Here is a 17,230-nt window from a genome sequence, read left to right on the forward strand (position 1 = left end):
CCTATAACCAATAGAAAGTCAAGGTTTTCATCTATCAAATGATGTATAATGTTGTTCTGAACAGATAAGTGTCAAATTCACTCAGAGTATAAACTTCATTCCCATGGGAAAGTTAACGATTAGCTTGGATGAATTTGTAATGGCTCTTGTTGTATAGTTAGAAAGCCAGAAAAACTTTGCGAGTTAGGGGAAATTGTCTGCTTTTTGCATGATATTAGTATATGTTCTTTGGTGCATTAATCAATTAAATAAAAAGTATTTAATGCACTGCTACCATTAGTATAAAATATGTAGGCTTAAGTTTAATCAATAGCAAGAAAAAAGAAGATTTGGTTAAGTAATTTATTTCTTTTTTTCCATGTTTATTCTTTATTTATTATTATAAATTAACTAAAATATAAAAATAGGGATCTTTTTGGGTTAGTTAAGAATAGATTAAGTAAAATAAAGAATAATAATAATATAATAAAAATGTTTCATGAGGCACGCACGCAAGCAGCACATAGGTAATGTAATTCGATAGCATGACGTGAGCTGCACGTACCAACAAGTGATTTACAATGTATTATGGTACGGATAGTAGTTAGACACATTGAATGGAAAATAAAACAATAACATTTAATTATAAATAGATTTATACTGTTACAAGCTTAAAGCTACTTAGGATGAACGAATGTAGTTTCATGTTACAATTTGAAGTCATTCTAGAAAGAAAAAATGGGTTATTTAGATTTTTTTTGGTGGTTACAAGGTTGGTCAAATTGACCGATCTCGTTTTGAGTTAGGGTAGAGAAAATAACAGATGAAATATAAAGTTACTGGGATAAAACGTTAATCTTAACATGAAAATTACTTTGCACATGGACTATTCAAAACAAATACTCAATATATTCATGGACAAATCTTTAGTTTATTAAAAAATACTTCACTAAAAATATGATTTTTTTTGTATGTGAAAGACTTAAGATGTTAACTGAAAGACTGAAAGATATACATACTATATTGAAAGTTAGAAGTATTAAATCTATAAAGATTTTAAAGGAGTACAAAGAGGTCGTGTACTCAGTCAAATCGACCAACCCTGTGTTGAGAGAGTTAATGGGTTCCCCATGGGAATAAAGTTTCAACTGGAAGTGAAATAGACAATTCTCTGTATAAAAAACAACATAATATACTTGATAGATTAAATTTTGACTTTTTATTGGTTATAAATAATATAGTATTAAATGTCACAATTTGTGAAAGTCAGGATGTGACAGGTAGGTGTGGCGAAAGGATTTTGATTTTCTAGATTATGGCTCTGTAACTAAATAAGATTGAAAGCTATAAAAATTATGCTTTGTCTGAGTTATAATATTATGAGTAATTTACATTAAATTCTTGAAGATAGCTTTTATATGCAAAAACATCTGTTAGCTGTTAGATCTTAAAATATAACGTTGATAAATGGAAACATCTTAAAGTTTTGTACACCAAAAAAACATTAAATTCTGTAATTATTGGAAGGATGATAAATAAACTAGAAAAGAGGGAAGAGTAAATGTTACAATTCTCATATTAGGGTACATTATGAAATTTTTTTAATATTCCCTTATAAAATTAAGAACTTAAAATTAATATAATTTCAAATATGGATTATTTGTTATGTTTTGATGCCAGGCTTATTTGTATGCCATAATAATAAAGTAGTTTAATCAAATTTTGAATGTAACTTGGTAAAACCTCATGACATGCAGAAAAGGATGCCCATATAGAAAGTATTAAGTAGGTTTTCTTTTCTATAGACACTGTCTAATGAGTGTCAAGGGATGTTATACTTAAATTATTTTCTTTCTCTATAGATACTGCCTAATGAGTGTCAAAGGGTGCTATACTGACTTCCATATTGATTTTGGTGGAACATCAGTGTGGTACCATATCATTAGGGGAAAAAAGGTAAACTTGTTAATTGTTTACTCACTAAAGTTGGATCTTTCTTTCTCCTATTGAATATGCATATTGTGTTTTATGGATTTATACATTTAAATATACTTCACTCTATGTATGTATTCTTTGACACTTGACAAACTCTTGTTACTTCCTTTATTAAATATTTTCTATACAAAAAGTCTAATGCTTTTTTTTTATTTCTAACTTGCCAATGCATAGAGAACTTGTAATGTACATATTAAGTATTATGAATTTTGTTTCTTTTCCTAACTTATGCAGTGCCCACACCATACTTTTTTTTATCTGTTATGTAAATGTTGAGGTATCCAGTGTATGTTTTTTTTTGTTGTTGTTTCACATAAAATTCACAATTCTTTTGCTTATGTAGTGTACATGGCAGATACTGGTTTTTCTTTTCAGTTTTCACATCTTGAGAGAAATTTTCAGATCACAGACTTACTGAGAAAAGTCCATTTTTCAATTACAAAACCCGCTTTTCACTGTCCAACATTTTTTGCTTTACAGTTTCATCTGACATTTTCATTATACCTACTCAGTGGTGTAATTTTTTTAGAAAAAAAGTTTGATTGAATTTGTATAGAGACTTCCAATAAAGCTGTTAATTAAAAATGTTCTGGTACAGAATTTAAAATGTTTCTTGAGATAAATCGTCATTTTTATCTGTATAGGTTATAGATATCAGCTTGAAAGGACAAAAAAAATTAACAACTTCTTAAACACACACAAGCATGTTTTGTTAAATGGTTATAATTTTTATGGTTTTTAAGAAAAGGCATAACATAACACATTGAATTACAATTTTTTTTTTTCACACAACTCACTGAATCAGCCAATTATGGATATTTTATAAATTAAGATGTGTTATCTCATGATCTTTAAATGTTTGTACTTTACCATGTGCATGGGAAACCCTAAAATATTCACGTCCATTGTGATTGATGTTTTGTATATCAGTTACTGAGTAAATATTACAAGATAAAGTTAAACAGCAAGGTTATTAACAAACATTTAAAGTTAGCAAAAAATAACAAATCATGTGTTATTCTTGTGATAAAAAATTTGGCCCCCAAGTTTATTTTAGTATTGTTTGTTTGTTTCTTTCAAGGTGACTTTACACAGTGTATGGCTGTATTATTTGGCATTTTTGAGGCATACTTGTTTATTTTTTCTTTAATGTTTTATAAGGAAACACAAATGCTATTTATTTTTGGTGAATTCCTGATATATTAATATACGTAATATTTACACATTCAAAATATTTTTATTGAAAATCTACATAGCCTTTTTTATAGAAATTTATATAACCAGAAAGTTTTATTTTATTATTTGTATAGATGTTGATATTACTTTATCTTTTGAAGTTGCTCTGAACTGTTACATAACTTTTGTACATATTTGTGTTGTACTCAAAATATATTGTTAAATTTTGGTAGGCTGTTATATAATTCATTTCTTCATATTTGGTTATTTAATGCAGTGGTTTCCAAACTGGGTTTCTACGCAATATGTGGTCATAGCACAGCCAATGGGGTTGTGAAAAGACAATTACAATTAGGCATATTTTTATTTCAAGTGCTCTCTTGAGTTGTATAGATTTTTTAGCCTCAAAATGAGGTCATAGAAAAAAAGTTTTAGAAGTGCTGATTTAGTGTTATGCTTGGATGTCCAAAAATAGTTTTATGTTGGTAAAAATATGGATATTAGATAATTTCAAACTATTTTAATGTTTTATTTTCAGGTATTTTGGCTGATTCCTCCAACAGAACGAAACCTTACTCTCTATGAACAGTGGGTTTTGTCAGGTAAACAGGGAGATGTGTTCTTTGGAGACACTGTTGAAAAATGTGCAAGGGTTGAACTCAAAACTGGATATACGTTCTTTATTCCAACAGGTATACTGCTATGAGTGTAAAGCTATTTAGGATAAACAAATGCAGTTTTATATTACAGTTTGATGTCATTCTAGAAAGTAAAAAATGGTAATTTAGATTTATTGTGTTTTTGTTGTTACAAGGTTGGTGAAATTGATAAACCTTGTATAATGTTAGGGTATAGAAAATAACAGGTAATTATTAAGATTTATTGGAAAGAAATGTTTGAACTTTATTTAGGAGGTTTCAGAAATTATGCAAATAAAATTTGAGATTTTTGAGACAAAGAAAAGTGTTTTTAATCTTTACATGAAAAATCACTTGTCAATCAGACTAGTATGCAGAAATACTATATATATATATTCACAGACAAATGTTGTGAAGATACATAAAGTGTATTAAAAGTTATGGAAACTATAACGAGTACAAAATGGTTACGAGGGTGGTCAATTTGATTGACTGCTTTGTGAGAAAGTTAACATCGTAGCAAAATTGTTGTACAATTTCCATCATACTTCTTTTGTTGCCTAGGGCTTCACAGTGGTGAAGACCAACTCTGTTTTTGTCACTTTTCAGATGTGTTATACAGTAGATAGTTTTGGTGTGTCACATTTACATTGGCCTTATAATTTCCACATATGTGGCTAGTGTAAATGTAAAAGACATTGGGTGTGATTTTTGAGCTAATCTTCCAATGTATTGGAAAAGGTGCAGATAATCCAGGTGCTTTGTGCTATAAAACTCCCAACACCAGCCTGAGTATCCAGGTAACTCATTTATGCCTAAAATAGTTCCAGCTTTTAGATTAACAAACTGTTTAGAAATTGGATATTTGTAAGATACCAAGAAAAACTCAACTACATTATTATTTTTAATTAAAACTGAAAATTGTATTTATTTTACATATTGTACATTAGGAACTCAACCTCTTACTTTCTGTATAGGCAGGTGTGAGCTTTTGTGCTCTTTACACAAGTTGCCAAGTGTAAGTGGGTAAATAGCAATATGTGATTTAGCAAAATTACTGGATAGTGAACTAAACTGTTGTGTATCTTTATAGATATGTTCAGTATTCAGTTATAATTTGTCAGTGTTAGTGTGTTTATCTAGTGCAAGTAAATATACTGACTATGCTACAGTGTAATAGAAACAAAAGGTGTGATGTATGTTGATTGTTCTTGAGCTAAGTGTAAGAAAGATGAGCTCATATGTAAAGTTCCAGTTGTGGATTCAGTAATGTGCTTATGTTAACAAAAACCATTGTCATCTCAAAGCCTAATATGAAACTTGTACGTAATAAATATATTATTCTTGAACTTACTTGGTAATCACATTTTTTTTAGTTTTTTCTTCATAATATGGTATTAAGCAGCTTTATACTCCACTCAGTCTTGGTTTATGCTAATCAATTCATTTATTTACTTGATACTGTCTAAAATATTTGGTGGACAAAAATGTGTTATGTGGAACTCCAAAAATAGCAAACTACTAAATGTCTGTTATTTGGATTGTTTTACATGACAGCAAAATTCATAAACATACTGAGTGATGTGCTGGAATATATAAAGATAAATATTTTTGCCCTCCCCCTAAATTACAATTGCAAATTGTAATTGTTTTAAAATATTTAGTATTTTTAGCTATAGATCATAACTTTTATATAAGTTTCAACTTCCACAATAATGAAAAATAACAAAATGCTTAACTGTTTGCTTATTTTTTATTGTTTTTTCAAATGTATCTTTTTAGGGGATCCTTTGGTAAATAGTTATTCTTTTATTGATCATTTTTTCCTTATACAGGTTGGATACATGCTGTATACACTCCTGAAGATACTCTTGTGTTTGGGGGGAACTTCTTGCATAGTTTTGCCATCGAAAGACAATTACGAATTGCAGAAATAGAAGATGCAACACATGTAAGCTCTGAAGCTATTTTCATATTTTTCTGCTTTTTATACAAACATGATAATTAATTTTTCCTTAGTTATATTAAGTGTTTTTGGTATGCATTTAAATAGCAAGAAGGCTCAAGTGTCTAAACATGAAATTGAGAACATCATATTAAAAAAGCATTGTGTAGTATTATCTTAAATTCAGCCAAAACAAGTTAATTTGAGAAAACAGCTAAAGTTTGGTGTATTTTAAAAATGCCAGTATTTAAGTTCTTCGCCAAATGGTTAGGGCGCTCGACTCGTAATCTGCGGGTCGCGGGTTCGAATCCCCGTCCCACCAAACACGCTCACCCTTTCAGCCATGGGGGTGTTATAATGTGATGGTCAATCCCACTATTCATTGGTAAAAGAGTAGCCCAAGAGTTGGCATTGGGTGGTGATGACTAGCTGCCTTCCCTCTAGTCTTACACTGCTAAATTAGGGATGGCTAGCACAAATAGCCCTCATGTAGCTTTGTGTGAAATTCAAAACAACTAAACAAACAAGACTTTTTCGGGGGGGGGGGGGTAAATGCAAGGGGTTGTCATTCATAAGTATCAATTGAATGAAACCACAAAAAAATGCATAAAAAATTTCACACTTTGGGTATTCAAGATTCAGACAATTAGAAAATAGCTATGGTATGTGCAACAATCATTTCTTTATAACAGGACAAATTTTAAATAAAAGTACTCTCAACAAGAACCGGACTTTCACTAGGACTGTATGTGAAGATTAGGTTATATCTTTATTGATGTAATTTTTAAATGTAGTACTAAAAAACTGGAGTTTTTAAAAAAGATGTTATATTTTCAATAAAGAGTGGCACTTTTAATATATACAAACATTATAGTTTATATCGGTAAAATTTACGAAAATTTGGAGCTCTGTACATTGAATCATTTTGATGCAATGAGTTGGGTATGACTAAAGAGTACAATCCAAACACTTTTCCTGTGTAGTACTTCCCAGAAAAAAAATACTTTTTTAGACAATTTTCACATTTTTACAGTGAGGTATTAATACTACCTTTACTAATTACTAGCACAAACAGGTTCCCATAGGACAGCATTTCTGCTAGTATAGTAAATAAAACAAGGTGTCCAAAACGTGGACAAACTTGTTTTCTTGTTCACAACATGAAAAAATTATGCAGTAAATAAAATTACAATTACATTTAAGTTAACATTTAAAAGTGAACTAAAGGATACTTTTTTCTTACATATTTTTTTCTTAATATTTTTTAATTCACAAAGAGAACATATATCTGGGTATTTAATTGTTTCTGGATTGTATTCAGAAATATTGTTTTAATTCCCTACAAACTGTAGGACTTTTTTTGTGGGGGTGGAGTTTCTCTTTTTTTATTATAGTTGAAGGTTGCATTTAACCAAACCATTAAGGCTACTGTGTTCTGTTTTGTTGTTTATTTACTATTGGTTAATTTATTCAACAGTATTGTTAAACTGTAAGGTTATAGTTAAAGGTCTCATTTATTTTCTAATATATTGCTGTGTTCTGGTTTATTTATTACTAAATTTTTATTTATCAGTTTTTTACATAAATAAAAATGTGTTTATTGTAAATAAGTAGCATTTCTTTCTTTTAGTTGGACATATGAATAAGATGCTATTGTACTGTAAGGTTGCAATTCTGCAAGTCTCAAAAGTGCTTCAGATACATGTACATAAATAGTATGCTTTTATATTATTATTATTATTTTTTTTTTAACAACAAGATTACTGTTCTATATAATGTATTTAAAACTATACGTGGATGTTTTATTTCACTTCTATGATTACAAGTAAAATACTAAGATTTTCAATGCTAATAGCTAAGGTGGTGTCATTGACAAATTATGTAAATTAGTACTAGCGAAGGTTCGAACCTTCGAAGGTCAAAATTTACCCTTTGGTACAGCCCTAGTATTGACTGCCTTTATTTTGATCATCATGAAATTTATTTTTCTTGATTGATGACTACTGTGTACTGTATCCATCTTAGTAGTTTTTATGAAATTCATAAAGATCTGTACTAATAGCTTCAAATACTGCCCAGAAAACTTCTAAGGCAGGTAAAGTCTATAGAAGTCTCCAAGTACAGACTTATCTACCTCAACTTTCTTTTAAACAAGAATTTGTTATAAAAGTTAGTAAATAGAGCTGTACTGATTGTGGACTTTACAGTTAAGAAAGGCATTAGTCAATAGAAAATAAACTAATCTTGACTGATGATTATTTCCTCTCTCTCTCTCCTCAGGTGCCTGTGAAATTCCGTTATCCTTTTTATACAGAAATGCTGTGGTACGTGCTCCAACGTTATGTCCACTCTGTTATGAGAAAAAACCACTTACTGTGTGATGTTGATGGTGAACCTATGAATTCCAGTGGATCTCAGTCAAAAAAAAAAGAGAAAATTGTAGTGAAGACAGAACCCATTTGTGGTCCCCACATGACTTCAAATGGCAATGAAGATACCAGTGACACCAACCATTTGAGCCAGTATATCAAATTAGCTCCTCCTCATGCTTCCCAAGTGACTAGTCCCAAAATAGATTGTGAAAAATATCCTAGTGTTAATGGTAGGAAACTGAATGAAATAAGTGATACAAAGCCACTCTTGAAGCAAGAAAACTTGACAGTTTCTCCTTATGACAGCAAGCCTCTGACAGAGACAGTCAATGGAGAAAATTTGGACAAGCCTAAAGAAAGTAAAAATATTCACTTGACTCAGTTTGAGCTCTCTGGTCTGAAGGTAGAAGTTATACTTTGAGACTTAATTAGTTATTTTATGCATTGTGCTTATGTCAACAGAAGTGTTGAAGTCCAAATAGAAATAATTAGTTTGTTTTTCAAAATACTAATTTCCATTTATATCTCTTGTTGTTATAATCATATGCATGTAAAAGTCCTGATCAAAAGTGTTTTTTGCCAAAACCTTTATCACTATTTTCTTTAATACAACTTTTTAGATATTTTTTCAGGTGTTGTTCATGCATTACAATATTTGTTAAAAATGCATCTTTTAAATTTGTAAAACTGTTTTGTATTGGTTTCCTGAAATTTAAGATATGCATTATATTTTATTGAATGTGCATTTCAGACTATTGTTCAGTGGCTTCAGAGACTTCCAGCCAATAAGAAGTGTGTGCCAGACTTAATTGCCAATCCTGAAGCTCTTCTGTTGGACATAAAGGTATTATTTTTATTTGGACAGTTAGAGTTGTTTCTTCTTGGTGTGTGTGTTTTCTTTCTTTTGCAAAAGACCTTTATGGTGTTTTCCAGGTTTTATATGTGTAAAATAAACGTGTACTTTTTGTGTAATCTGATCATGAACAATAATAAATGATTGTTATAAGAATTAGTACAAATTGTAACATTGTCATGGGCTTGTTAATGTAAACATTTAGTCCTGTAATATTCGCATATGATACAAAATATATCACTGAGAGTTAACTTTTTCAACTACATCTTGAAAATTAAAAAATATGATAGAACAAAGGAATGGAAAATTAATGACCCTACTTAACCTTATGGTTACGGGGTTAAACCCATTTGGCTACTTCTCTTTTTGGAAAATTATACACAGTTCAACAATACTTACAATAACTCTTAGCTTTCTTAATATATTTTCACAACAAATGGTAAGATTTTGTTAAAGATTACAAGTATTTTGTACACAAAGAATGAGATTATTTTAGTTAAAGAATTTTGTCATGATATAAAAGACTGTTTAGATATTATTGATTAATTTATTTTTGTCAGTGAATATATTATTAATGTTTGTCATAATAAGAGTTAAAAGCAGTCGATTATAGGAAGTTATGTTTATAATACATTGACATTGAGAATATAGAGATTTCTAGAAGGCCAGACAATTAAGTGATAAAGATATATAAATAGTTGAGATGAGCAGAAGCAGCAGACAGACAATAGCAGAAGAGAGTAAAGTTATTGGCAAGGAAAAGTTCAGTGTGAAGTTAACTACCATAGAAGTGATAGGACTAACGTTTAATATGTTAGAGCAAGACTAATAGTAGAAAAGGAGATAAAAGAATAACTTATTCTATCAAAGCACTTTTATGAAAAGAACAGAGAATATTTAGAAGAAAGAAAACCAAACGATTACAGAATACTAGTGTGATAGTAATTCACAAGATAGTTTGACTTGTCAACTGAAATTCTAAAGCAATTGAATAGGCCTAAGTGGACTTTTGACAAGAAGAAGAGAACTATATATGTCCGGTTTATGATATGCCTATAATCTATATAGTGTGAAAAATTTATTGTACATAGATATATATTATGTTGAAAACAAGTGAAGTACTGTTCATTTATTGTTGATTTTATCATCAACAAGTCACAGACACCTACTGTAGAAGAATCCTAAGCCTAACAACAATACAGTATATATTTATACAATTAAGGAGTATAAGTAAAAGCCTTTTATTTTGACAATTGGCAAAAATAAATATATTTTTAAATTCTAACAATTGGTTAGCCAGCCAGGATTATACAGTGGTAAACGGCGATAGAAGAAAATGTGAATGACAGCGGAAATAGTAGTCCTATCTATATACACACAACTGTAGTAGTAACAAAAATAGTGTAGAGATCCTGATTATGCTATACAACCATGTCAGGTGATTTTGATAAATGGGTAGAAAGAGGATCTCAACTTGGGTTAAAAGACAGTGAACTACAAGAGTTTGTTAAACAACAACAAGAACTAGAGAGAGAGAAGAATGGTGACAGAAGTGGCAAATCGAGAAAGAAGAGAGACTAGAAATAGAGAATTAAGATAGCAAAACTCACCCAACCAAGGTAGGAAGGACCCAAGAATAACAATGGAGTCAGAGCTAGCCAACCCAAGCTGCCCAAGTTTGATGAACATAAGGATGACGTGGATGCTTTCCTGGAGAGATATGAAAGATTTGCCCAAAGTCAGAACTGGGACAAAGGCAACTAGGCAGTCTGTCTCAGCCCACTTGTCACAGGAAAAGGGCCTACAAGTATATGCATTAAACCTGATAAACTGAGGCAATTCGGCTTATACTTAAAAAATTATTAAACCTTTCTAATATGTATTTTAAAACATAACTAACACATAATTAACTAAAATATAAAAACTAAACCTAAATGAAATTTAATTGTCTAACTAACTAACATATTTATAGGTAAGAAATGACACTAAAGTGCTAGCGTGGATGCAAGCAGCAACAATGCTAAGAGCATTTGATGAGTTCTATATGGAATTCTTGATGCTATCTTTAAAATAACTCTTGGTAAATAGTATTTCAAAATATGGTTGTTCTGTTGGTTACAAATATCTAGCTCAGCCAAGTATAATTGGGTGAGGAATTGCAACTGTTTGTGTAGAGAGTGGGCATGGCATCTTTCAACAGTTCCAAGGAACTTATTTCTCTTTCCTCTCAACATCCAATAAGGGGAGTGAAAGAAGGACGTGTAAACGGAGCAATTAGCATTGTTTCTATCTATACATAGAAGTATAGTGTACAGAAAGAACTATTTAAGAGACAAAAAGTTAAAATTTTGTGAATTTGTGCATCAAACTGAAGTTTAAGAATTTTTCTTTAAGGTTTCTTTTGAAATAAAGGAATTAAAACTTAGATAATATAAAACTTTGAAATATATTGTAAATTTTAATGCAATTTCATCAGTATACATTAATAGTAAGATTGCTTAATTAAATTTTGAATTTAACAAAGTAAAATCTCGTGACATGCGCAGTACAGAGGCACCTGTAATTATAGGGTTAACATTGATTGTTTAGCTTATAAAGATTAACGATTTTAAAAGCTAAGAATAACTGGTAAATTAACTTCTTCAGAATTTTAGATATTTATTGTTTTAGTTTGAACTTTGCAATATAACTAGTTTTATTCCTTTGTGTCGCAAAACTTCTTAGTTTACATTATTGTTGTAGCAAATGAAAATACATGCACTTCAGAATTGAGTATTTTTGTAAACAGTTTTTTTGCATTAATTAAAAAGATCTGTCATACTTAAGATCCTGTTATTCTTATTGATTGATATTTCAGGTTCTGCTAAGAGACCACAAAAACGATAATCCTCATATGTCTTGTACAGGTAAACCTATCCTGTGGTGGCCAGAATCTAAGGTGAGGTCTAGAAACTGGTTTTATTTCTGTTGTATAAATTTATATGTAGATATTAGCCAGTTATAATAATTTAATTTAATAAAACACTGCATGTATGAGTTTTTTATTCAATATTCATGTCCCCTGGTGGCTCAGCAGTAAGTGTGAGGGCTTATAACACAAAAATTGGGTTTTGATACCTAAGTGGACAGAGCATAGTTAACCCATTGTGAAGGTTTGGATTAAAACAAATTTTTTGGTTTGTATTTCACTTTATAATGGTAAATGTGTTGTTTATATTGTTATTCATGTTTTATTTATATTTAATCGTGAATAGACCTTAGAATAATACTTAGAGGACTTGCTAGTCATTAGAGCTGGGCAGTTAGCAGTATTTGCTAAATCAATAATCGATGGCTGTATTAATGTATTACGTTTGATTAATTGACCAATACAGTATTTTTTAAACCATGGTACATACAACAAAAACAAATGGTGAGTGCTGCTAACCAGTTACCTTCCATCAAGTCAGCAGTTCAAAATTAGTGACAATGGCAAATAACCTTAGTAGTTTTCATATAACAAAGACTGGGTAAGCAAGTTTGATGGCAATGGAAGTCCAACATGAGGCCTTCAAATCACTAGCTTGCCCCCACCTGCAAATCACCAAAGCTGAACAAACTTGAAATAGAGAAAATAACTTAAGGCTACAATAGGCAGGGCACAGATAGTGCATTATATGTCTTTGTGCCTAACAACAAACAAACATGTAACATTTCAATTACTTTCATAGTTGGAATATTGTATCCCTAATTTTGGTTAATCGATTGTTGGAATAATTGAAAACAGTAATGTTTGGAAACAATAATTTCAGTTAATGGATTTATTCATAATTTAGAATAATCAATAAGTTTACAGTGATTAGTCATGTTCATAGGTATTTGGTTAAATTGCCCAGATCTAATAGTCATCAACTTTTGTGCTTGTTTTTATTCTTAAGACAACTAGCCTTATGCTGCCATGAATATTGCTGGTATGTGTTTATATAACAATGTTTCAGAATGATATTAAAATTATAAAAAAATGTTACATAATTTTTCAAAGAATAAAATGCATAGTAATATAAAATAAAATATTCTGTAAAGAGTTATTGGAAAAATACAGCCAGAATCGTATTGTTTTCTTAAACTGTTTTATCCCAAACAAATTGTATTATTTTAAATTTTATGAAGAAACCAAAACCAAAACCACGAACTAGCATACCATCAGGGACAAAAGGAAAGTCTGGAGGGAAGAATAGTGGTAACAATAACAATGCTAGACGACGACGAACACGGTGCAAGAAGTGTGAGGCCTGTTTAAGGTCAGATTGTGGAGAATGTCACTTCTGTAAGGATATGAAAAAATTTGGTGGACCAGGCAGAATGAAGCAGTCATGCATCAGCCGACAGTGCATGGCGGTAAGACATTATATTTTATTACTGTGTTGCCATCTGATAGCAATGATTGTATTTGTTTGGATGTTAGTCAGGTGTTGTGCCTCAATAAGAAATTATTGTATTGTGGGAAACGACTCATTCTTTGTGTATATGTTGTAGAAACTGAAGAGTATCCTTGAACACTAAACCAGTATTTATGCTTTTATGTATGTGTCTTTTTATTTATTTGATGTTAATTGACAGTAATAAAGAGTTTTTATATTGTTTCATTTTTATCAGTCACTTCCCTGAGCAAAATATGCTTGAATCCTGTTATGTACATTTGTTGTTGAATTTTCACCAATAGAGAAAACATTTCTAACCAACTTTTGTTGAACCCCAAGAGAACTTCTTTCTTATAAACTTAATATTTGGGGTTTCAGAGGCCTATGTTTTTGCTGTATAAAGTTTATGCACTATAAAGAAATAACAAATAATCCCTTTAAGTCCTTAAACCCACTCGGAAGCTGCCAGCATCTGATAAGAGTTATGTCTCTTTGGCTGAAAACTAATCCAAATCATGTTATTATCCACCTTTTATTTATAAATAGACTGGAAATTTTATAAGGTATGGTAATAATTATTAGCACGTCATGAAAATAATTCCAGCAGAACGTGCAAAAAATTATGGGTTTAAGGAGTTAAAATTCACTTTTCAATACATATAGAAGGAAATTTAGGTTAATAGGAAAAACCACTCAAAATATGTAGTTATCACTTGTGAAGTTAACAATGTTTTCATATTCATCTTAAAAGAAATGTTGATACTCAAAAAGAGTTCTTATTTTTAAACAGCCTGTACTACCTCATACAGCATGCTGCATGATTTGTGGCCGAGATGGCTGGGAAAAAGTGAGTAACCCACAAGATAATGAGTTAGCAAGTCTCATGGAGTGCTCACAGTGTTGGGAAATTGTACATCCAACATGTCTACGGGAACGTTTTCCTGAACTCCCTCCAGAGGGCTCTTTCAATGATGATCTCCCTAACAGTTGGGAATGTCCAAAATGTTGTAGGGATGGAAAACCTGAACAAGTAAAGGTACACAACTTTTGTTGTATATACAGTATAAGAGTAACAGGATTTAAATCATTTTTATTTTAATCTCTTTTTTCACCACATTTGTGTATTTCATCCAAAAAGCTATCTGCCATAGTGGATTATTCATAGCATAGAAAATTCAAATACTTTTAAGGAAATTAATTTGGTGTGTGCTAATGAAAATCATTTAAGCTTCATTAATAAGAAAGACCTTGCAATTTATTTGAAAAACACATAAAGAACTAGGGACAGAACATTAACAGTTTTTGACTTTATGGCTGTTATTTTGTAGATATATATTACCACAAGGAATGATAAAACAATTTTTAGAAAACCTCAAATAATGTTTATATAATTTAAAATAAGATCCTTCAAATAAACGTAATAAAACATATTTGAGAGGTTGGAGATTTTTATAGGTTTTGTTATAAAATTCTGTTTAATTATCCACATGTTCATTTGATAATGTGGAACCCACTTTGAGACGATTAAAATTTAGAAATTAATTGGTAACAACGAAAACAAAATTACAAGTTTTAACATGGTAACAAATGTACAATGTTTCACCTTGTCTAAACATTGAACATTTGGTACTAGGTTAAATTTGTAATAATGTTTTCTTCATTATCCATTCAAACCATCTCTAAACTTCATTATCAACAGACTTGTTTGAGAAGAAAAAGCAGTACATTCTGTAAATAGAATTAAGTACTTGGGAATTATGTTTGTTTCAACATTAATTGCATTTACTATATATATTGCTTTAGAAACCAGGGTGAAACTCCATTTATATATATGCGAGACCCAAAGGTATTCACAATCTCACGTAGGTTTCTGGGCATTAATCCCATTTTATGTAAAATCAAACCAAAAATGTTTTTAGTTTTCTTTTAATGCAGAAATATTTTATCTGTGTTTTAATTAAGAAAATGTTTTTGACAAAAAGATTAAACACAACTATTTCATGAAAATGATACCAATTTTATGAAAGACAGTAGTTAATAATTCTTTGAAGAGATGGTTTAACAATCTCATTTTAATCCTAAATGAAAGTCTGGTATTTTATTTTCTCCCTTCACCTTAATTATTTTCTAAAGTAAAGTTGTTCATTTTATTTGTTTCTGAATACCTTATTGAGTTGTTTATGTATTTCCATATAAATACAGAAAAAGTCATCATTAGCTGTATTTAAATAGGCAAAAGAAATTTGGCACCATAAACCACTGAGGAAAAAATCTTGAATTAAAATCATGCAAAACAACATTACCAGATAAAGAAAATTATACCTGTTGCAGAACACAGCAAAGGGTATAATTCCAGAAAGTGAGAAATCAGTCATGAGAAAAACAGCTGAATAAAGGGAACAGACTACACGTTTAAACCTACAGTGTCTTAACTTTTGACTACCATCCACTGTCCACAGCAGATTTTGTGGTAGTTACTCCTCTGTCATACTTTTCATTTTGGAATAGCAAAAATAAAATAACACTAAAAAATCCTATATATAAGTGCAATGAAATACAATAAATTTACCCAATCATCGTCATTAAAATTTCAATTGTAACTTGCTGCAAGTCAAGTAACTACTGCTAAAAACAAACTAGCCTAGTTACTCGACATTTATTTCTGGGCGTTATTACTTGCTTTTACAGGTATTACTATAAAAAAATATGTAATGATTTTTTTTATAGTTTTAGAATACCCTCTGTAAAAGAGGTATTTAAAATACTGGGAATGAATGAAATTCAATGATTCATACAGTGAAGTATATTTTATTAAATCATTTGGATAAGTTATTAAAACTGTTTTCCAGAAATCTAAATTATTAAAAGATGAAATTATCAACATAATGAAAATTTTCAGAATTAGTAGAATAAATGGCCCTCTATAGGCATGCCAATTTGTTGCTTAAAAACATTATTGAATATGAAATAGTTATTTTAAATATAAAAAGTAAATAAATTTTGGTATTTATCTTAAATTAAATGTCATCCAAAAATCAACCTATTAATAAATCGAATAGTTAAAGGTATTTTAGAATAGAATGGTGAAGTAAAAAGTTAATGAAGCAGCAATAGTTACTGTTTCATATAGAAGAGCATATTTCAACCACATATATCTGTCATGATAAATATAATTGATGACAATCATGCATTGCCAGCAAAGATATTCATACCATAACAAGTGTTATACTAACTTATATAAATATAAAATTTCAACCACTGTCCCAGTCAATCTTTTGCAATGATTACGATGGAAGTTGTATAGTTGAAAACTATTATACACTCATTTTTTCTTGGAAAAGCCCTGAGGGACTGATTAAAGAATATAGTGTATTATGACAAATAAGAGCAATTAAAATCAGATTTGTTTATTTGGTTTTGATTTTCTTGCTTAGCCAAGACATGTTAAAGGTGGTCGTCAGAAACATCCTGAAACTCCAAGGCCTACCCAGTCTACAACCTCAGAGGTGGTTTCTAATAATCATACAGAACATGGAAACCTTAAAACAACTACCAGTATTTCCCAAGAAATAGAGGGCAGCACTGAGAAAGACACTCTTGGGACTAATGATTTTAGCCCTGTCAAAAAAAAGGTGGTAGCATGATTTCTAAACTGATATGTTCAATTCAGGACAGTTTATTAGAACTGTGATTATGATACAAATAACTTTTTTTACTGGGCATTAACAACTATATTTATAACATGCAAGTTTACAGGTGTGCAAGTAATCCTTTTAACTCTTTCAGCACAGGCAAGATGCGAAAAGAAAAAAGCACGAGAAAAACATTGCTTTACAAACCTTGAGACTTAATCTAAAAAAAAAAAAAATGAT

At 30.2% G+C, this 17,230-nt stretch overlaps 1 protein-coding gene across 1 annotated transcript in view; it reads left to right on the forward strand.

The window, feature by feature from the left end:
* Positions 1-17,230, forward strand: part of LOC106463496 (lysine-specific demethylase 2A-like) — a 49,281-nt gene that overhangs the window by 26,546 nt on the left and 5,505 nt on the right. Inside the window, exons 7-15 of the mRNA XM_013923534.2 lie at positions 1,842-1,935; positions 3,689-3,842; positions 5,624-5,739; positions 8,014-8,508; positions 8,857-8,949; positions 11,816-11,896; positions 13,108-13,335; positions 14,149-14,394; positions 16,793-16,990. Of these exons, the coding sequence (XP_013778988.1) occupies positions 1,842-1,935; positions 3,689-3,842; positions 5,624-5,739; positions 8,014-8,508; positions 8,857-8,949; positions 11,816-11,896; positions 13,108-13,335; positions 14,149-14,394; positions 16,793-16,990 (1,705 nt within the window). The remainder of the gene's footprint in view (positions 1-1,841; positions 1,936-3,688; positions 3,843-5,623; positions 5,740-8,013; positions 8,509-8,856; positions 8,950-11,815; positions 11,897-13,107; positions 13,336-14,148; positions 14,395-16,792; positions 16,991-17,230) is intronic.

The sequence above is a fragment of the Limulus polyphemus genome, unplaced genomic scaffold (genome assembly GCF_000517525.1).
Source record: "Limulus polyphemus unplaced genomic scaffold, Limulus_polyphemus-2.1.2 Scaffold1425, whole genome shotgun sequence".
Classification (NCBI taxonomy): Eukaryota; Metazoa; Arthropoda; class Merostomata; order Xiphosura; family Limulidae; genus Limulus; species Limulus polyphemus.